The sequence below is a fragment of the Gadus morhua genome, chromosome 4, assembly GCF_902167405.1.
Source record: "Gadus morhua chromosome 4, gadMor3.0, whole genome shotgun sequence".
Lineage (NCBI taxonomy): Eukaryota > Metazoa > Chordata > Actinopteri > Gadiformes > Gadidae > Gadus > Gadus morhua.
In genome coordinates this window covers 16,791,486-16,813,365 of record NC_044051.1, presented here as the reverse complement: position 1 = coordinate 16,813,365, position 21,880 = coordinate 16,791,486, and the positions used below count along the sequence as shown (strand labels likewise).

General features: G+C 48.6%; 1 protein-coding gene and 1 long non-coding RNA gene across 2 annotated transcripts; both read left to right on the top strand.

Moving 5' to 3' along the window:
* The first annotated feature begins 368 nt into the window (after positions 1–368).
* LOC115541268 (eosinophil peroxidase) lies at positions 369–10,153 on the top strand. The gene is made up of 16 exons (XM_030352953.1): positions 369–426; positions 534–600; positions 872–953; positions 1,258–1,433; positions 4,796–4,928; positions 5,064–5,193; positions 5,300–5,506; positions 5,603–5,966; positions 6,375–6,535; positions 6,752–7,010; positions 7,096–7,266; positions 8,159–8,396; positions 8,673–8,893; positions 9,010–9,044; positions 9,217–9,288; positions 9,698–10,153. Exons 2-16 carry the CDS (start codon positions 534–536, stop codon positions 9,710–9,712), a joined length of 2,331 nt encoding a protein of 776 aa, XP_030208813.1. The 5' UTR covers positions 369–426; the 3' UTR covers positions 9,713–10,153.
* A 6,742-nt stretch (positions 10,154–16,895) lies between these two features.
* LOC115542143 (uncharacterized) lies at positions 16,896–17,633 on the top strand. Its single transcript, XR_003976473.1, has 3 exons — positions 16,896–16,978; positions 17,104–17,488; positions 17,572–17,633. It is a non-coding gene; the product is annotated as an uncharacterized LOC115542143 (long non-coding RNA).
* Positions 17,634–21,880: the final 4,247 nt, after the last annotated feature.

Here is a 21,880-nt window from a genome sequence, read left to right as displayed (position 1 = left end):
TTTTTCCAATATCCTCATTAAGAGTGTTACATGGCTTTTCCTGCATCTAATTGTTAATATTTAATGACTTTAAATACACTTCCTTGACAATGATTTAAATGCTGTTTGAGCGCTTTTTTAGAAATATACATATATGAAACAAACCATATGCTACCAATATAATTGTTAGTAAGTTAGAATAAAAGTAGTAGGTAGATGTTAAAGCTTTTGTTGTGCAAGAAAGTTGATGTGGGTACCCTTTTGTTAATCAAAGGCAGCTTGGAGAAGGAAGTAGGAACTATAGGTTTACTGATATATTGACCACACCAGAATACATCAGCAATGTGGGTGAGGCCTAAGACTCTCACTATAAATAGGCTGAAAAAGGCCAATCTTCACTTCAAGTTGATCTCAATGTACTTTTAGCTTTTAGCCTCGTCTGCAGAGGTAAGAGGAATACTTTCCTATGTGGGACATAGCTGTGGTGTATCATTATTGTCTAATGTTTGCAGTGTGTTAATGGCTGATGTTTGGTATGTTTTGTTCACTTATAGATGAACCTGCTTGTCTGCGTTGTAGCGCTGGGCATCTGCGTGATGCAGGCCAATTCCAACCCATCAAGTAAGCTTAAACGATGACCTCTCAAACCCCTGAATGTTTTTAATACATTTTGGTATATTGGGATGTTTTCTTTTATGTAAAAAAAAGTGTTTCAGTTTAAGTATTACGTTTGTTTATTTTATTTATGCTTTTGTAGCTGAAGGTCTATCGTATGGTTTATTTTATTAATGCTCTTGTATCTGAAAGCCTGTCTTATGGTTTATTTTATTGATTCTATTGTTTTTGAAGGTCTATCTAATGGTTTATTTTATTAATGTTCTTGTATCTGAAGGTCTGGGTCGTCCCTATCTTATGGAGTGTTTTAAAGAAGCCAAAAAACTGGTGGATGATGCTTACAAGTATTCGCGAGAAGAGTGAGTTGGTTGTCTTAATGAGAATTAAACAATCACCTTACAGAAAACGATACTGCAACAGAACGCTTCCACTATATGCATGAAAGTCACATTTCCATTTGTGTATTTATTAAATTGTAAAATATTGCTCGAAAAAAAATACTTAACTGTTTCAGCTCTTTCATAATGAACCTGTGATCATAAGCTCCTTCGCTTCATAAACAGTTTTTATGATTCTTCTTCTTCTTATGAATAATGCTAATACTGCTATTGTTCCCATCGTACTTTAACATGCCTCCTCCTTTCCCCGTCCGTTCCCTGGCAGGAGTCTGAGAAGAGTTCGTCGAGACATCGTCTCTCCAACGGACATCCTGCGCCTCATGAAGCAGCCGCGTGGAGACTCCCGCTCGGCCGTGCGCTCGGCCGACTACATGGACCAGACGCTGCGCCTGCTGCACGAGCGCATCCACCGCGTGCACAAACGCTCGCTCAATGCCACAGGTCAGGCGGACGCGTCTCTGTTGTCGTTGTTAATGAGCCTGCAGGAGTTTTATTGAGAGGCGTTGGTGACTACGGGCGCGTTCAGACATGATGAATGTATGTACATGCATGCACACGCACATTCATATCGACACACATGGGCTTTGCCTATGCACACACACTCTCTCTCACCTGCCCACTCAATCTAACACACACACACACACACACACACACACACTGTTGTGATCCAAGAATTTTCTATGATAGGTCTATAACTCTTGGTTCCTCCTACTAAAAAAATGATTACCTTACAGATAGGTCTTCCATCTTCTGCTGAAGGGAGCTGGCAACTTGGGCCCTTTGTACATCGTCCTCGTTCTTGATCTTCCTTGATTCTCACCCCTACATTTCATCACAGTAGGGTGGATTGCCCTAATGTGGGACACTGCCTAATGTGGGACACCTAAGCTTTAGTGGGTGTGGCTCTTCCCCAAACAAATGAATGTTAGCGAAACTATGGGGAAACCAAAGCTGTAGTGTCATGTGATCAAAATAATTTAACCTTTGAACTGTCCAGTCATAAATAAGGGCGGGAAAATCATCAAACAGGAAGTACCTGCCGTGAATGCTACCACAACGTCAGTGACATACAGTTTTGACCAAATTAGTGTTAAGAGTATAAATTAATTATTATCAAAATAATCATGCTACTTTTTATCTTAATGTGTTTATGAAATGTTTGTTCATAAAAAAATTGTATAGCATGGTATATATTTAAACTATATATTTGATTTTAATCGATTTTTCTATTGTCCCACTTTAGGACAAGTATGTGTACTAAAGTGGGACAGTATGATTAGCCTAATGTGGGACAGTTGTAAAACTTCAACCCAGTCAAGAATGTGTGGTGGAGCAGGGTTTATGCAACAGTAATGGTTATTTATATGTTCTTAGTGATCTTTTGCAGTATTAAAATACTTTATTACTACAGATATATTAAGGGCAAGGGACATTTTTACAGCGTGTGTGTGTGTGTGTGTGTGTGTGTGTGTGTGTGTGTGTGTGTGTGTGTGTGTGTGTGTGTGTGTGTGTGTGTGTGTGTGTGTGAAGGGAGTAGGGAGTCTGAAACGAAATAGCAACTCAATAAGGCATTTTGTTACATAAATATAGTGTTAACTTTAATAAAATGTATTTTAAATCACAATGGCAAAGGCGAGAAAGACACAGGGAGAGAGGCAGGCAAAGGATAAGACGAGGAAATTAAATCAGTGGAAGCAGGACAGGATGAAAGGAGCAATAGAGGAGTACAGGCAGGTCATTGAGAATGGTGGGGTCCCTAACCTGAGACTGCTGGCTAGGGCCTGGAACGTACCCAAGTCTACTCTCCAGCGCAGGGTAAAAGGTAGTGGTCACTCGGAGCACACAATAGGGAGAAAGCCGATCATCAGCAGTGAGGATGAGGTAGAGCTTGGGTTGATGCTAGTCACATTAGCAAAACGAGGATTCCCCCTGAGGATGAGTGAAACACAGCAACTGGCCTACCAGTTTGCCACCAAGAAAGGAATCAGGGGATTCAGTGACGTAAAGGGAAAGGCTGGTTACAAGTGGTTTAGGGGTTTTTTGAGGCGCAACCAGAAAATCAGGATCAGAAAACCTGAGGCTCTCTCAGCCAACAGAGCTGCTGGATTCAACCGCACTGTTGTAAATACGTGGTTCCAAAAATATCAGGACACAATTGACAGACTGGGGTTGGAGAATGTTCCAGATCATATCTGGAATTGTGATGAGACTGGGCTCCAAGATCACTTCCTCTCCACCAGGGTGGTTGCCGAGGCTGGGTCACCTTGTTTTGAGATAACTGCTGGGGAGAAAGGAGAAACCTCAACCTGCCTTTCCTGCATCAACGCTGGTGGTGGGTATGGGCCGAACCTGATCATCTTCAAGGGCAAGAGGATGAAGGCAGATTGGCTCTTTGGGGCTCCCGAGAATGCCTTCCTCAGGATGTCAGACAACGGGTGGATAAACACTGAACTATTCACTGAATGGGGCAAGTTTTTTCTCCAAAGCCTGCCCAAAGATGATCCACGACCCCACTTGCTCCTTGTTGATGGCCACTCCTCCCACGTGTACAACATCGAATTTTTAAATTTGATGAAAGAGAACAACGTATGTGTGTTTAGCCTCCCCCCTCACACTACACACTATCTGCAGCCTGCAGATAGAGCTCTATTCAAGAGCTTAAAGCATTTCTGGAGGATTGAGGGACGAAGGGTCACCAGGGAGAGTGGGTTAGGGTTAGGGTTAGCGCCTTGACAGAGCGTTGTTCATGCCATTGTTTTCCAAGGCCTGGAGGCAAGCTGCAACACCCTCAAATGCCCAGGCTGGATTTCGTGGGTCAGGGATATTCCCATTCAACCCAGACAAGATAAAGAATATTCTCTTAATGCCATCCGAAACAACAGAGAGACCCTTTGAGCCTGCATGCGCACCTCCAAGCCATCCAAGCCACAACAACGGGGATGATGATGATGATTTCTTCAATCAAGAAATGTTTGATCTAGAGCCACCCAGCCACCCTCTCCATGATGCTTTTCAGCCAAGCTCTCCTCCATCAGCAATCTCTCCTCCATCTCCACAGCCTCCACAGCACCTTCTGTCCGCCATTGTGACCCCACCACCTCTGGCACAAGAAGTCGAAGTGGTGACACAGCCAGAGGTCTCCTTTAAATCGCTGATCACCCTTCCGGTCAGAGAACGGCCAACCACCAGCCGCCCGAGGGCCAAGCCTCCGTCATATGATCTGACCAGTGATGACCACTTTATTTTTATTAAAGAAAAAGCAACAAAAAACAAGCAAAAGCAAAAGCCAGCAAAGAAAACAATCAAGCAATCCACAGCAAAGAAAACACTCAAGGAAGTCCATCAAGTCAACCATGAACCATGTGATGTCTGCCACCATTCGTATGGCGACTCAAATGACCCCAAGTCGACAGAGGAGTGGGTTTCTTGTGCAGTCTGTTCCCATTGGTTCCATGAAAGCTGTGCAGAGGACAATGGGGTGATTGACGACGACAATGCCTTTACATGTAAAGGTTGCCTGGACAGTTTGGCACTAAGAGCACTGATATCTTTATAATTACTTTTACGAATGTGTTATCTGGATTTTCTCTTTTGATTTGATTAGGACACCCCCTGAGGGGTTCAAAAAGGTATTGGATGTGGATTTAATGTGTTGCCTTCACATCGTAATATTCTACAGAAGTCCGAAAAGCAAAAAATGTCCCACATTAGGGCAATCCACCCATCCACCCTTTTTTCCCAACCATTCTGTTTTTAACTCAACTCACAGACCTTTTGCCAAAACTATGTCTGCTGTTCTCCAGATCTGCTCCCCCGTGAAGACCTGGAGGTTCTCTCGAAGATCTCTGGATGTTCAGCTAGGGTCAGCAAACCATCCTGTCGCACCATTCAGAACCTGGACAAGTACAGGACCATCACCAGTGTCTGTAACAACCTGTAAGTGCGACCATGACAATGTTTTAGGCCTGTCAGCTTTAATTGTAGACAAAGGATGAGACTCTCAAACAGTTTGTCACGGTAAAAGTTTAGTTTGGTTGGTCTCCACCAACAAGTGTTTCAACGCGCTAACAGGAATAACCCTCGCCTGGGGTCCTCCAACATCCCCTTCAAGCGATGGATCCCCTCTAACTACGAAGACGGCATCTCCTTGCCCATCGACTGGGACAGTGAACACCGCTACCACACCTTCCTTCTCCCTCTGGTATGATGTCAACGTCAGCTCATGCGGCAGCATCGTGACAGTAACACCCACGTGCGGCAAATACACACGAATATCTATAACCGATTGCTTTTCCCATCCTCTTTAGGTCAGAGAGGTGTCCAACCGCATCCTGGCGACGACGAACGAGGGCGTGGTCAGTGACACAAAATATTCCGGAATGTTGACCCAGTTCGGCCAGTGGAGCGACCACGACATCTCCCACTCCCCCTTCACCCCCAGCATCCGCTCCTTCAGCAACGGCATCAACTGTGACGAAAGCTGCCAGCGCTCCGAGCCCTGCTTCCCCATTACGGTATGGTCACCAACTTGGTCCCAGTTTTTGATTTTATTGTGGAGTACAACCTATATGTTTAGACATCACGGTAGTCACCTGCGTTCTCCTACACAGATCCCCCCCAGTGACCCTCGCTTTAAAACTGGACCGAACAGCTGCTTACCGTTCTTCCGATCTGCACCCGTATGTGGAACTGGATATTCGGACTACGATTTTGGCGGCGTGGCGAACAAGCGGCAGCAGATCAACACAGTGACGTCGTTCACTGACCTGAGCACGGTGTACGGCTCGGAGGATCAGCTGGCATTGGACCTCCGCGACCTCACGAGCGACGCGGGCCTCATGCGCGTCAACGACAAATACACAGACAACGGCCGAGCGTTGCTTCCCTTTAGCCCCCTGAAGGCTAACATGTGCGCTACACGCAGGAGAATCACAAGTAAAAGCACTGCAGAGGAGGTGCCCTGTTTCCTAGCAGGTTGGTGCATATATGTATATCTTTATGCATCTATATATCTCTATGGCCATCTCTATATGCGACTATCTCTGTAAATCTCTTTATTTATCTATATATCTCTATTTCCATCTTCTCTTTCTCTTTATCTCTCTCTCTCTCTCTCTCTCTCTCTCTCTCTCTCTCTCTCTCTCTCTCTCTATATATATATATATATATATATATATATATATATATATATATATATATTTATCTCTTTCTATTTATTCTACTTCTATTTCTTTATCCATCTCTATAAAGCTCTATATATCTCTAACCACTTATCTACCACTGTAACCACTGTCAGTTTTTATCTCTATCATAGCTAGCAAACCATTTGCAGACAACTATTGCTGTGTCAAAAAGATTCAAACAGCTTCTGTGGTGCTCTAGGTGACGTGCGTGCCAATGAGAACGTTGCCCTGACGTCCCTCCAAACCTTGTTCATGCGAGAACACAACCGTCTGGCGCGCGAACTGAAGAGGATAAACCTGCAGTGGGACAGTGAGACCCTCTACCAAGAGGCTCGTAAAATCATGGGCGCGTACAGTCAGGTAAACCCCCCTAGCTGCTTCTCTTTATCCAGTCTCCTCCTCTTCCTCCTCAACACGTATCTCACTCCTCAACATGGGTCCCTCAGCCTCCCCGCACTTGTCCCTCCTCCTCCTCCTCCACCTCCACCTCCTCCTCCTCAACATTAATTTCTCCTCCTCCTCACTTGTCCTCCTCGTCCTCAACGGGTGTTGCTCCTCCTCCTCCACCTCCGCCAGGTGTTTGTATACAGGGACTACCTGCCCCACATCGTAGGTGACTTGGCCATGAATTCCGGACTGGGCAGCTATCCAGGCTACAGCTCCAACGTGGACCCCAGCATCGCCAGTGCGTTTGCCACCGCTGCCTACCGCTTCGGACATCTTGCTATCAAGCCTGTCCTAACACGCCTCAACGACAACTACCAGGAGAACGACCACATCCCAACCGTGCCGCTCTTCAAGACCTTCTTTACCCCCTGGAGGCTCGTATTCGAAGGTGAGCACGGAGATGACAAAGTTCTTAACATGAATTTCAAACAAGGTTGTTTTCTCTTTACATTGTTGTTGTTGGTTGGTTACAGGCGGGATCGACCCTGTGATTCGAGGTCTGGTTGGCAGTCCTGCGAAACTAGGTGCTCAGGAACACTTGATGGTGGACGCGGTACGGGACAGGCTCTTCGAATTTGTCACAAACATGGCTCAGGACCTGGCGTCGCTCAACATGCAGAGGGGCCGGGACCACGGCATCCCTGGTACCTATCCCCTAAAAGCCTTCCCTATGCACGCCTGCTGCCTCTTTGCTCGCTTGATTCAGTTCACCTTTATTTAACCATGTCTTTTTACAAGCAACTGCCAAGAGGGCAGTGGTCTAACAGAATTGAACTAAATTTCACATACTAATGGCGTTTTTCCACCGGCGAGTACGCGTCGGACCCAGCACCCCTCAGCCCAGTAGTGAGGAGGCGGTGTAGCCCAGCTCAGTTCCGGCTCACGTTTCCCCTGCCGACAGTACCCTTATGGTAGGGTGGGGTTTAAGCTGGATGGCAATATCCGCGGCAGCTATGTAAGCATCGTGACCTCATGGCAACCCGACATAGTGTAGCCTGCTATTAAATCCAAGGAAAAAGAGGAATGCAACACAATAAAAAAGCAACAATGTAGGATGTCCAAGAAGGACGCCAACCTTTACGCAACATTTTCTTCAACGATCAAAGCTTTCTCAGTTGTACAGAAATTCCTTGTGGGTACTGCGTTTGTTTGTTATTATCCCCCGGTCGCACGGAAGTGACGATTCTGTCGACCAATCAACGGACGGCGGGTGTAGCTCGAACTTGCCGGCACCCTTTCAGGCGTCTCAGTACCGCAAAGGAGGAGTACTGTGAGACGAGTACGGCTCAATACGTCCTAAGACGACCACTTTTGCAGACTAAACCGTCCCCCACCCTCTGGAGGAAATGTGCCATAAGAAAACGAAGCAACCTATTATTTCAGACTTTGTTACCAAGAAGGTGCTAGACCTATGAGGTCAGGGTTCTGAGCCCCTCAGTCTTTCTTCTTCTCTTCTTTTTGAATTGTTTTGTTTAAATTACGTCGCAAATGCTTTGCGATCTGATGGAAATAAACCTCTATTTCAACTCACACTAGGCTACAACGAGTGGCGTAAGCACTGTGGGCTGTCCGAGCCAAGCAATCAGGCAGAGCTGGCTCAGGTACTGAACAACACAGACCTGGCGACAAGGTTCCTGAAGCTGTACGGAACACCCAGCAACATCGATGTGTGGGTGGGAGGCGCTGCGGAACCCTTCGTCCAAGGAGGCCGTGTTGGCCCTCTGTTCTCCTGCCTCATCACCAACCAGTTCAAGGAAAGCCGTCAGGGAGACAGGTATGCAGGCAGGCATGCACGGACAGGACTGACTGAATGACGTTGGGGTGCGAAACAGAAAGAAGGTTGACCCGGTTGGATCTAGATCACCTTTGGATGATGATGGATGTTCCATCGTTTGTGTTCAATTAAGACGCAGGTGATTGAGGAGCAGGTAGGGGGGTAGGTGTCTCTATGACGAATCATGGACCCCCTCTCTAACCCAACCCCCGTAGCTCCCTTCAATACCCATAACTGTCCATCTCATGAACATTTAGTTCTGTTTGCCGTGGACAGGTTTTGGTACGAGAACCCGGGCGTGTTCACCCCCGCCCAGAAGACGGCGCTGCGCAGTGCCTCCCTGGCCAGCGTCATCTGCGAAAATACAGGCATCACCAGTGTCCCCAAGGACTCCTTCAGCCTGATCACCGCCAGAAACCCCCTGGTCCTTTGCTCAAACATCCCACGCATTAACCTCTTGCCCTGGAAGGAGCAGCCAGGCAAAAGGGCATCATCAGGTGAGGAACAGGAATGTGGTTAAAGGCTCACTTTCCTTTTTGAAAAACCTTTAGCATGCCCATTTTATTTAATCATCTTACTTTTTTAATCACCTTACCTTTTTTGTTTTTTGCAGGGACAAACGAAATACTTGCAGAGATTAAAGCTGAGGTAATAATTATTAATGTATTTTCTTTTCCAGCGGAAAATACGCTGGTTGATGTATTCAATTCCTATATTTGCCCACAGATCATGCCCGTCTTTCTTTTTAATACACTGATATGTAAATATTAAGGGAGAAAAGGTGACATGTACGAAATTGTATTATCTTGTTTATATCCAGATCAAGGAGCTGACCCTGGCAGAGCAGGCCCTACTGGGTAATGAAGTGCCACAGATGGAAGAGGACAATGAGGTAGTTATATCTCCCATCTCTGTAGGACGAGAAGAATGAGCTAGGTCAGGAATGAGGAATTTGACATGTTATCTTGTGAACAATTCGCTGTGTTCCGATCGGTTATTGTTATGATTTACTTCTACATTAATTGACTGTGAAATTCTCAATGACAATGATATTATAGAAAACGTTAGGACAGGTCATTAAGGTCTATGACTTAATCCCCTTTTGCACAGATTCACTCATAACTTAAACGGCTGCTGACTTATATGTTATGTTATTTTTCGCTTTTCATAATCCTTCAAGCGTCTTTCCTAGCTTTTAAGCAGTGCAGACATTACAGACCGAGCCAGTACATAAACATCTGACGTGTGATCAATCTGTTCCTCTTACATCCGCCTTCTGCCTGTGTTTTCCTCCCCTGAAGGTTCCCAAGGCATGAGAGGTCAACATGGCCCTCGGAAAAAATATTCTAATCAATGAAACCTATTGCTTTTTTGTGTCCATACTGGTCAATTTCGGTCACATGACATCCGGTTATCCCCCTAGTTGACTTAATGATGAATTTGTGTCGTGCACCATACCACAAACAGCTTCTTCCCTCTACGCCTTCTTTTCTGTGTGAAAAAATGGAAGCCCATTTCTTTTTTCTTTTTTAAAATGTAAAATACGGGTGGCTGATTTAAAAAATCTGCTATCCTATAGAACCCCTGTTTTTCCATGAAATATAATACACTGAAATGTTTAACCACAACTCTGACAATTGAATTACAGTATTTACTTTGAAAATACTTTGTCGGGGCTGATTGTATTTTACAATGGACGTTTTAGGCCTTCCTTGTTTTTATTTTATTTTTCAAATAAATGAATTTGCGCAAATACATTTAGTTTGTTACTCATTTTGAATCCCACATCTCAAATATTTTGAACCTGTCTCATATAAAGCGAAACAACTGCTATGAATAAATTCTTCCTCTGTAGATGGAATTGTTTAATCAAGATGAATTGTTTTGCATTAACGAAAGTAAATTCATAGCCCAACTGAGAGCGCCAGTATGGAACCATTATTTTAACTGAGTGGAGGTTCGGCTCTGCCTAGTGCCCATTGAACTGCAATGCTGTGAATCGGTGAAGGATGCTACAACACAACAATATATAAAAAACTAAAAAGACTCCATTAATACTTGAACCTTAATCCCTATCTCCTAACCCTTGTTTTGGAGATGTGAAGGTCCTACCGCCCTGAAAGTTGACGACCTAATTCTAGGGCCTGACTTGGATCCCCTCACCAAACCTTGGCCTTCTAGGGACCAGGGAGCAGGAAGGGGGGTCTCTGTTGTAGGTTTAGGGTCCGCCTTTTTTCTAAGAGTTGGTTCTATGAACATCCTTTGTGTACCGACAGCGAGATATTGTTTCACTTTCTTATAACAAATGTACTTAATTGTAAGTCGCTTTGGATTAAAGCTAAATGCCCTAAATGTAAATGTAAGAGACCCACAATTTTTACAGAGCGATCCCAAGTTTCCCCTTGGTTGAAGGTCTAATGGCAAAGTTTCTATCTCTTTCTATTGAGATTCATTTCTAGCAACGGCATACGTTTCCAATGTGTTTCAATGGAGCATTTGATGATGCTGTGTGAGCCTTCCTATGCAAGTAAATCTGTGCCATCGGATTTTGAAAATAAAACGCCATTGAATTCTAAGCACTGAATATTCATGCATTGAAATAATGTAGCTCCCAAGTAGTACACACGAGGCCAGAGGTCTTTTTTAGGAAACAGGGTTTATTTTCCAGGTCAAACCAACCCGTGAGAACTGGGTTTAAAGAGAAAAATAATTCAAATAAAAAAATACAATTGACAATATGCAAATGTAGGGTTTTTCAGCAGCACAACAGGCGCATTTGCACCAAAAAACACTACACACACCTCACATACAGTCCGCCACTCAATATTGTGGCGACCGTGGGCGTGGTCGCCGAGTACAAGGTGCCCCAAGGGATCCTGGGGGGGGGTTATGATCGTCGCAAGTTGGACCTCTGGCGCCCTCCCAGGTCCTTTGCGGCAGAGACATTGTGTGGGGTTTGTTTTTCTATGGGTGGGTTAGCGTTGCTGTGTGTGTTGAGTTATTGTTCCGACACCGTCAACGTCACCGAGACGTTTATGTTAATTAGTTATGTTGAGTGTGTTTTGGTGTGTCATGTGTGTGTGTTCATTAAAGGCAATTCGTAGTCCGCACGACTAGGGTTGCGAGAGTTGCATAACCGCTTAACCTGGGCTCCCGTCTCGTCCTTCCCGTGCTGCTCGCCACATTGGTGTCAGAATTGTGATTGGCCAGCGCACGCGGTGAGGAACTCGAGAACGACGGTCGAGCCCATGGAGAATGAAGCACCCTGCGTTATGGGAGCTCAGCGCCCCCTGTGGCCACGACCGGAAGGGCCGGAGAACTAGCAGCTGCCTACCGCCCCCTGGTGGCAAGGACAGTGGTTAGGCTGCCAAAGTTCTCCGGCACAACGGCTGGGGTGCCGAGGAGGCGGTCGTCCACCTTGTGCAGGCCTTTGAGGGGACGGAAGCACGGGTGCTGCTCGACCCGGACTAAGCGGACCAGCGAGTCCTTCAGGCACTGACCAAAGCACTGGACAGGCTGTTCGGTGAGCGGGTCTTCGGCGACCAGAGCCGGCATTTGCTGGCTTCTCACCGCCGCGAGGAGGAGGAGAGCCTGGGGGTCTACGCTGCTGATGTCCAGCTCTTGACCCGATGCGGCTACCCGGAATTCCCCGCGGCTGCACGGGAGGCCCTGGCGCTCCACGCCTTCCTGCGGGGACTGGTGCCAGAGTGTCTGGGGCAGCATGTCCACCTCACCGAGCCCCAGACCCTCAATGCAGCTCTTGACCAGGCAGAACGGGCTGAGGTGGAGCTGTGCTGCCGTCGCTGTGGTGCATCCGTGGATGCGGCTGGGGCAGCCCTCCCCCTCGGCACAAAGGACGTGGGGGTCCAGTGGAAGGATTGGGTCTGGACGGCCACCATTCCAGCCACTGAGATGGCTGAGGCTGCCCATGCGCTGTGGCTGCACGACAGGGCTGACCTTGAGCCGCGGCAGTGTCGGCAGCTGGGGCTGGTCGAGGACTGTGGGTGGACGGGTCAGCGTGCCACCCATCCTCGTCCCAGCCAGCGGCGTGGCCATTGAAGGGCCAGACGTCGGAGGGCGGCGGAGGATGGGGTGCCCGAACGGCGCTCCAGAGCCCCCCTACAGCGGAACCTGGCGGGGACCCCAATGGAGGTGGTCCCTGACCACAGCGGACTGTTGGAGACGGCAGCCCATCCAGGGAGGAAGGCTGCGCCTTAACATGGCCGCTGCTGGCAAGGGCCAAGGCGGCGGAGCCGATCCCCCTGAATACTTGGGACTATGCGTTGGGTATTGGGGTCGTCGGGACGTCTGACCCCTAAGGACGGGGCTGTGTGGCGACCGTGGGCGTGGTCGCCGAGTACAGGGTGCCGCAAGGGATCCTGGGGGGGGGGGGGGGGGGGGGGTTAGGACCGTCGCAAGTTGGACCTCTGGGGCCCTCCCAGGTCCTCTGCGGCAGAGACATTGTGTTGGGTTTGTTTGTCTATGGGTGGGTAAGCGTTGCTGTGTGTGTTGTGTTATTGTTCCTGACACCGTCACCGAGACGTTTATGTTAATTAGTTATGTTGAGTGTGTTTTGGTGTGTCATGTGTGTGTGTTCATTAAAGGCAACTCTCGTAGTCGTGAGGTGTAAGGGGCGCGAGAGTTGCATAACCGCTTAACCTGGGCTCCCGTCTCGTCCTTCCCGTGCTGCTCGCCACAATATTAACTTGTACATTTACAAACTTAACTAACGTATTGTGGCAACCCGGCCCCAAACCCTCAGGGCAGGTGGCCAAAGGGAGAGGTGGTAGAGGGCGTATACCGCCGATATCCACCAGCCGGAGCCAAAGAGCATCCATTGCGTAACGCCAATCAACAGAATGGAGAACACCTGTGACGGAGGGTGAGGCACCCTTTAAAAAGCTTTAAAAAGTTTGTTTTCCCAGAGAGGGGGACCGGGAGACAGAGCGGACGAGAGTAACCCCAGGACCCGATACGGCCAAGCAGACTGCTGGAACTAACGGATTTCCCCGGCGGCGCACACCAGGACGACGTGCGCTGACAAGGCACGCACCAGACAATTCCCTGGACGCCAGCGTGGCTCTCGGAGTCACTTGTATGATTTTTGTTTTTCCTGCGTTGGGTACCGACCCCGCAGTTTACTTTTCTTATTAATGAATAAACGCCCCACCGGGCTTTGATTGCATCTTGGACTGTGGTATTTCTGACGTGAGAGACATTCCTGGGGCCGGGACGCAACATATGGTGGAGAATGCAGGCAACTTGATCACGCTACGGATTACTCACACTTACCAACCCACCCGCCCATGCAGAGTCCGGATGGGGCCGCCACCGCGGCCGCCGCCCAGCGTCAACAGCGGGACCAAGCCCTGGCCGCCGCCACGCAGAGGGACACCGCCGAGAGCCTCGTCCTCCTCCGGGAGGCGGTACTACGCCTCACCCAGCAGGCGGTTCGTGAGGTCCCGACTTCCGCCCCGACCAGCCGCCTCACCAAGCTCGGCCCGGACGCCGACGTGGAGGCCTACCTGGAGGTCTTTGAGAGGACAGCCCGTCGGGAGAGCTGGCCGGAGGACCAGTGGGCCCCCATCCTGTCCCCCGTTCCTCATCGGACCAGCACAGCAGGCCAGCCAAGATCTGCCGCCGGAGCGCGCCAGCCAGTACCCAGCCCTGAAACAGGCAAATAATGGCGTACTATGGGTATAGCCTCGCGGCCAGGGCCCAACATTTCCATGAATGGCGATTTGATTGCCGAGGCGCTGTGCGGACCCAAATTTCCCAACACCGGAGGCTGATCCGCAGATGGCTCGCGGACGGAGAGGGACCCAGCCTCCTCGACCGGGTCCTGATTGACAACACCGTCCGTCAACTCCCGGCCGACGCCCGGAGAACCCTCGCCACCAACCACCCCGACACGGTAGATGAGCTGGTCCGACAGCTAGAAAACTGGCAGGTGGCTCAACAACTGAGTCCTAGCGTGAGGAACCCCCCCCGGACCACCGAGACGCACCGGGACCGACGAGGACCGAACCCCGCACCCCGAACATCCCCACCGGGACCGCCGACCCTCTCCCAGGAGCCCCGAGAGGACCGGCGGTGTTTCAGCTGCGGGCGGACCGGACACCTAGCCAGACAGTGTCCCGGGAGCCGGGATGTATCCATGCCGTCGGCTTACGCCGACCAGGGCGGGCAGAACCGTGTCTCCTGACCACGTGTTGGGCGCACCAGAAGCCCGGGGTCCCAACCCTCCCAGTGCGGGTGGGGAATCAGGACACACAGGCCCTCCTGGACACCGGCAGTGTCGTGACCCTCCTACGCCCGGACCTAGCTGGGGAACGGCGTGGAGAACCCATAAAGGTCGCCTGTGTGCATGGGGACACACGCACGTATAAAACCTGCAACGTGGTAGTGCGGACCCCCCGGGGAATGAACACGGCACGGGCCGGGATCGTACCACATCTCCCCGTGCCCCTATTAATTGGGAGAGACTGCCCCATATTCTCCAGACTTTGGTACCCCGAACTGTGTTACCGACCCCTGCGGGGCCCGCCACAACGACACGGACGTACCGGCAGACCCGCCTGCGGGGCTAGGGTGGCCCATTCAGCCCCGGCAGAAACGTCTACAGAGGAAGACGGCCCTGAGGAGGATGGCCCCACCCCTCCGGGCACCCCAGGCCCCTCGACGGGAGGGCCCCCCCTAGTGGGACCCACGGAGCCCCCACCGGACACCCCAGACACCCTGACGGCCACCGAACAGACGGGCCCACCAGGAGAGGCCGAGAGCTCGCCTCTCACTGAATTCTATGATTTTCTTCCGACTGGGGGGGGAGGGACGACTCGACCCGGACAGTTCGCCAGTGCCCAGCTGCAGGATGAGGCCTTGAAGCACGCCTGGAGCCATGTCCTCACCCACGACGGCCAAGCGAGGGAGTCGGTGAGTTGCCAGCCACACCCTCACTTCAGCACAAGGGGAGGACTGCTGTATCGGGTAGGAGAGCGGGCGGGAGTGGTGACTGAACTGGTGGTACCCCGACCGTATGTTAGCAAAGTGCTGTTTATGGCCCACACCCATCTATTAGGAGCCCACCTAGGAATGGACAAGACCAGGGATCGGATTTTAGACCGGTTCTATTGGCCCGGGGTGAAAAAAGACGTAGTCCAATACTGTCAGGCCTGCCCCGACTGCCAGCGAACGGCCCCGAGACCCTAGGTCCGGAATCCGTTAATTCCCATGCCTATAATCGAGGTACCATTCGACCGGTTAGCCCTAGATATTGTCAGACCTCTCCCAAAGACCAGCCGGGGACATAGGTACATTCTAGTGCTAGTGGACTATGCTACCCGGTATCCGGAAGCCCTACCACTCCGCGCCGCCACTGCCAAGGCGGTCGCTAAGGAGCTGATGCTCCTGTTCAGTCGGGTAGGGATAGCCAGGGAGGTGCTCACAGACCAGGGGACTTGCTTTATGTCACGGGTAATGAAAGAACTGCTCAGCCTCCTCCAGGTCAAACAGCTCCGGACATCGGTGTACCACCCCCAGACCGACGGGCGTGTGGAGCGCTTTAATAAAACCCTGAAGCAGATGCTTAAGAAAGCCATGGACACCGACGGGAAAAACTGGGACCAGCTCCTGCCCCATGTCCTGTTCGCAGTCCGTGAAGTGCCCCAAGCCTCCACGGGTTTCTCCCCCTTCGAGCTGTTGTACGGGAGAAGACCAAGGGGACTCCTCGACCTCGCCAAGGAGGCGTGGGAGAGTCGGCCATCCCCCCATCGCACCCTGGTGGACCACGTGGAGCAGGTGAGGGACCGCATGGCGCAGGTCTGGCCCATCGTCCGGATCATCTAAAACAGGCCCAGTTAGCCCAAGCCCCGGGTCTAAAACCGGGGAGCCTAGCTGCGCATATTTCAGCCCGGCAACCTGGTTCTGGTGCTCATACCGACGGCAGAGTGCAAGTTCTTAGCCAAGTGGCAGGGGCCCTACGAGGTGGTCGACCGGGTCGGGGAGGTGAATTACAGGGTACGGCAACCTGGGAGGCGTAAACCCACCCAGCTCTACCACGTCAACCTGCTGAAGCAGTGGCGAACGGGAGCTGATCCACCGGCACCGGCACCCCTGGTCCTGGCCGCCCGACGCGACACACCGGTAGTGCCCATGGGAGAGGACCACAGCCCCGCCCAGAAGCAAGACCTCGAGGAAGTCGTCCTGCAACACCAGGACGTCTTCTCGGAGATTCCAGGGAGGACCACAGTGGCCCAGCATGACATAAAGACGGCGCCAGGCGTCACGGTGCGCGTACCCCCCTACCGGGTACCGGAGGCCCGTAGGAACGCGATCCGTGAGGAAGTCGCCAGGATGCTGCAGCTCCGGGTCATCGAGGAGTCACGCAGCGCCTGGTCCAGCCCCATCGTCCTAGTCCCCAAACCCGATGGAACCTTTAAGTTCTGTAATGATTTCCGGAGACTCAATGACGTCTCAGACTTTGACGCCTATCCCATGCTGTTACCAGGATGAGCCTTGCGGCGGTGGAAGGATTGGAGGCAGTGGTGGGATGTGAGCAAGGCCGTTGGCCTGAATTTATTCAGGTACAAAAAATGGTCCGTATGGAGGCAAAAATGAATGAACAAAAACCGAAATCATAATTCAAAATAACTCAACATCTAAACATTCAATAATCCAAAAAAACGTCTTCCCCTCGGCACTAATGAAGCCCTTGGCTGGCCTAAGGGCCAGGTGTTGTCACCAGCTCACCTCAGACCCTTCTGCCCCACCTACATGATTTGCACCCGAATATATCCTACCTGGCCCAAACCATCCCACTCTTAATTCAATTAACCCTCCCCTACACATTTCTGATTTACCTATCCCCACCCCTAGTTACACCCCTTACTACCGACCTATTTGTCTAAACCCCATCCTTACCCCCTACTTCCCTGACACCTAAAATATTCCTCAAGTACCCCAACACACCCTCTCTCCCCACACACTTGGTCTCGCCCGTCTGACGTCACCCCCACAACGCACAAATGTTCTTCCGGACTTCACGTCGGGTCCTCCCGCAGCCCCCGACACCCGGAAGCCAGCGCAACCGTAACGTGAGTGTTTTTTTACGATGTCCTTGTTTGTGCCATGTCCCCTGACCGGCTTCCTCCTAACGTATGTTTTTTGTGTGTTGCAGGTGGCGTCATGAAAGTGTTTGAATGTTTAACTGTGTGCGTTTAATAAAAGGGTACTTGTAAATCCTGGTGTCAGTCCTGTTTGTGTCAATTGCCTGTGGTAACGGGCAGCCGCACCGTTACAGGGTCGATGACCTGATAGAGCGACTCGGACCCGCCCTTTACCTCACCACCCTCGACCTCACCAAGGGGTACTGGCAGGTGCCGCTCAGCCGAACCGCCCGGGAGAAAACGGCGTTTGCCACCCCGGGGGGATTATACCAGTACACGGTCCTCCCGTTCGGCATCCACGGCGCGCCCGCCACATTCCAGAGGATGATGGACCAGCTCCTTCGGCCGCACCAGGCGTATGCAGCAGCATACATCGATGATATCATCATCCACAGCGCCAGCTGGGATGTCCATCTCCGTCAGTTGCGGGCGGTCCTTGGAGAGCTGAGGAGGGCCGGACTCACCGCCAACCCCGCCAAGTGCCGCCTGGGGCTGGAGGAGACATCCTACCTGGGGTACCAAGTCGGACGGAGGAACGTCCGACCCCAAGAGAGCAAGGTCGCCGCCATCAGGGACTGGCCCCGCCCCACCTCAAAAAACAGGTGAAGTCGTTTCTTGGTCTGGTAGGGTACTATCAGAGGTTTATCCCCGGCTTTGCGACCCTCGCCAGCCCCCTAAATGATCTGACCCGGAAGGCCCTACCAGACCGGGTAACGTGGTCAGACGCGGCCGAGAGAGCCTTCGGAGACCTCAGACGAGCCCTCTGCTCGGAGCCAGTCCTACTAACCCCTAACTTCTCTCTGCCCCTGTTAGTCCACACCGACGCATCGGAAGTGGGATTGGGAGCGGTACTCTCCCAGGTCCAGGGGGGAGAGGAACACCCAGTGATGTACGTCAGCAGAAAGCTCCTCCCCAACGAGAAGAACTACTCGACTGTGGAGAAAGAGGCCCTGGCCATCAAGTGGGCGCTGGACAAGCTGAGGTACTAACTTATTTTATCTTCTTTAAGTGCCTTTAGCTTTTAACTTCTAAAAAGGTGCTGCTTCTATCGCTCTGTTTGGCAAGGTACGTCGCTAAAAGGTGGGGTGTAGGAAACATGCCGGCGGCAATTAGTTCCGCCCCAATGCCATTATAAACAGTAGGAACAAAAAAACTGGAGGTTAACAAATTAAACAAACTGCCAATGTGCGGCAGTTACAAATAATGTATCTGGATTTTCTGCCTCTGAATTTAATAAAAATTCAACTTAAATATTTTCTAAGTCCCCAAATTTAACATGCCAAATTCAGCTGCAAAATTCAATGTCTGAAAATTCAGTGTTAACATCCAGGGACTCAAGTAAGAGCAATTGATCCTAGATGCTAGATGGCGGACAAGGACATATACAAACGTTAATTCTAAACAGCATCCTACACAGTAGCCTATAATAGGAAATGCTCAAAGGTAAATCAACGTCATTAAACATTGTGTGTAGCTTTTTAATGCATTGGTGTTACAAGTAGTACCTGGTCTTAATAATATGAACTCTGTTTTGCTGTCATTGAAGCTCAAAAAATGTAAGGCCATCCAAGCTTTGACATCCTCCAGACAGTTTAAGAGACATTTAATGGTGGTGGAATCTTGTCCTTTCAGAGGTATGTAAATTAGTGTGTCTTCAGCATAGCAATGGAATGAGATGCCATATTTTCGGAAAAAATGGAGCCTAGCGGAAGCATATATAGGACAGGGCATTTAGGATGGGTGCAAGAATAGAGCCCTGGGGAACACCACATGATAGAGGTGATGAGGTGGATTTAAAGTCCCCCGGGCTGACAGAAAAGGTTTCCATCAGATAGGTAGGATCTGAACCATTTCATAGCAGTACCCTTAATTCCGACACATTGCTCAAGGCGGAAGAGGAGGATAGTGTGGTCTACAGTGTCAAATGCAGCTGTGAGATCTAGCATAATAAGGATGACAGAATCACCAGCATCAGTAGCTAATAGGATATCATTAAAAACTAGAGCTGTCAAGCGATTAAAATATTTAATCGTGATTAATCGCATTAATGTCATAGTTAACTATAATTAATCGCGATTAATCGCAAATTATTTTTCTATGCTAAATATCCCTTGATTTTTTTGTCCCATAATTCTTCTCATTTTAATTCTCTTATCAACATGGTGAAGTGCATCGGCTTGCCTTGTGCAAATGATTTTTTATTGATAACAACATTGGCATATATCCGAGCAGTAGCCAGAGCAGAAATGAGAAGCTGCGGTCCACAAAAAAATAAAAAAATAAAAAAAGAAACAATTTAATTCTCTTATCAACATGGTGAATTGCATCGGCTTGCCTTGTGCAAATGATTTTTTATTGATAACAACATTGGCATATACACTGATCAAAACAGGACAATACAAAAAATGAGCCTATAGTGCAATTAAACGACTGCTTTGAACAAATGTAATTTGAACATAGCAGTCAGGCTACTGCTTCTTTGTTTTGAGCCAAAGAAAAAAAAAAAATATATATATATATTTTTTTTTTATAAAATAATTGCGTTAATCGCGCGATAAAAAAAATTAACGCCGTTAAATTTGGTTTGCGTTAACGTCGTTAATAACGCGTTTAACTGTCAGCTCTATTAAAAACCCTTAGCAATGCTGTTTCTGTGCTGTGAAGAGCTTTGAAGCCTGATTGGAATGCCTCAGGAATGCCTCAAAAATGCCATTAGCATCGAGAAAAGATTGAAGTTGTGTCAGGACAACTTTTTCCAATACCTTAGAAACAGGCCCGGTTCCAGAACAGAATGCCTTGGGGTGCATCTGAGATTAAAGGGGGTGCACCAGTACTATACTAAAACCAGCTATCCAGCTTCAGTTCAGACTTCGATTTTTTACACACAGGCCTTTCCTACCATAGACAAGCACTTCTGCGTAGTTCTACTGACATGTTGGGACAACAAACAATTACTGCTTAAAAGATGGTATCATATCATGTCTTGTGATGTGGAGAACATTTCAGCTGCAACATTAGCTTATTGATATCTTAGATAGCTTTGAATATGAGATAGGTTTTTGATATGTGTGATGTGTGAGGTGTAAAAAATAACAGAATTCTCTAAAAAAATATGTGACTGCAATTCAAAAATAACGTTTATTTTTTATAAATTGTGGCAGGATATTTGACATAACAAATAATTGTACATTGCCACTTAAAAATAAAACAGATTTTAGCTGAACAAGGAAAGAACACTTTCAGACTTTGAACTTTGAACAAAAAGTAATCAGTATAATACTCTTAAAGTTAACACGATTGTAAATAAATACAATAAAAAGAAATATGGGTTCTTATGAACATAATACATTTAATACATGTATTGGATATCCAACGGATATCCAACGGATATATAACTGTTGCTGCCGAAGAAGTTCAACGTCACTACCTTGCGCACCATAGATATACTATATGGGTGCGTGCATTTTGCACACGACGCCGGCATGACACACGATGCCGGCCAGCGGCCAATCACAGCAGCGCTGATATAGAGCGACAACATTGCGACCTCGAGTGTGATATTACTTTATACAACAGTTATACTAGTAAAATTTACTGTTAATAATAATAATTGACAATAGATTGTGATTTGTTTGGTATTTAATCATATAAATGAATGAAATTGCTTCCGGCAACAAAAATAGATCACCACTGAGCGGTCAGAGTGATGTTGGATGCTCATATCTCAACGGTATTTAATGGAAATTGTCACAAGTTTCATTACAATTTGTTTTGTGAGCAAGTATTTTATTATTTTTATCATATTTATCTAATTTATTTTTATTTTATTTATTTTTTCAATTGAGGGTGCAAACATTTTTTTTGGGAGTGCAATGCATGCTTATGCACCCCCGTAGAACCGGGCCTGCTTAGAAAGGGATGGAAGTTTGGCGATAGGTCTAACATCTGAGAGGATTGAGATATCCAGATTAGGTTTTTTAATTAGAGGTTGTACTATAGCATGCAGTGTTGGGAAAGTTCACTTTCTACGTGAACAAGTTCAAAGTTCAGTTCACAAATTTTTAAATTAACTAGTCAAAATTTTTAACTAAGTTCACAGTTCAAAAAATGAACTCGTTCATAGTTCCTTTTTTCAATATGTTGCTGGGAGCTATTACTTTTTTCCTGTATTTTGAACATCCTTTCTGGTTTGTCTAGGATGTAAGTATCTAGGAAGTATCGTAGCGAAATACAGTATCTATCGTGTTTTATTGCACATTTAGCGCATTTTGTAAATCCCATTGATTTATTTTGGAGGACTCATTGTTCGTTGGCCGGAAA

Excerpts from the sequence above, each read along its gene's own strand:
- LOC115541268 (XM_030352953.1), top strand. The coding sequence starts at position 534 with ATGAACCTGCTTGTCTGCGTTGTAGCGCTGGGCATCTGCGTGATGCAG. Across the intron at positions 601-871 it reads GGCCAATTCCAACCCATCAA|GTCTGGGTCGTCCCTATCTT; the intron begins GTAAGCTTAAAC and ends TTGTATCTGAAG. Across the intron at positions 7,011-7,095 it reads CTGGAGGCTCGTATTCGAAG|GCGGGATCGACCCTGTGATT; the intron begins GTGAGCACGGAG and ends GGTTGGTTACAG.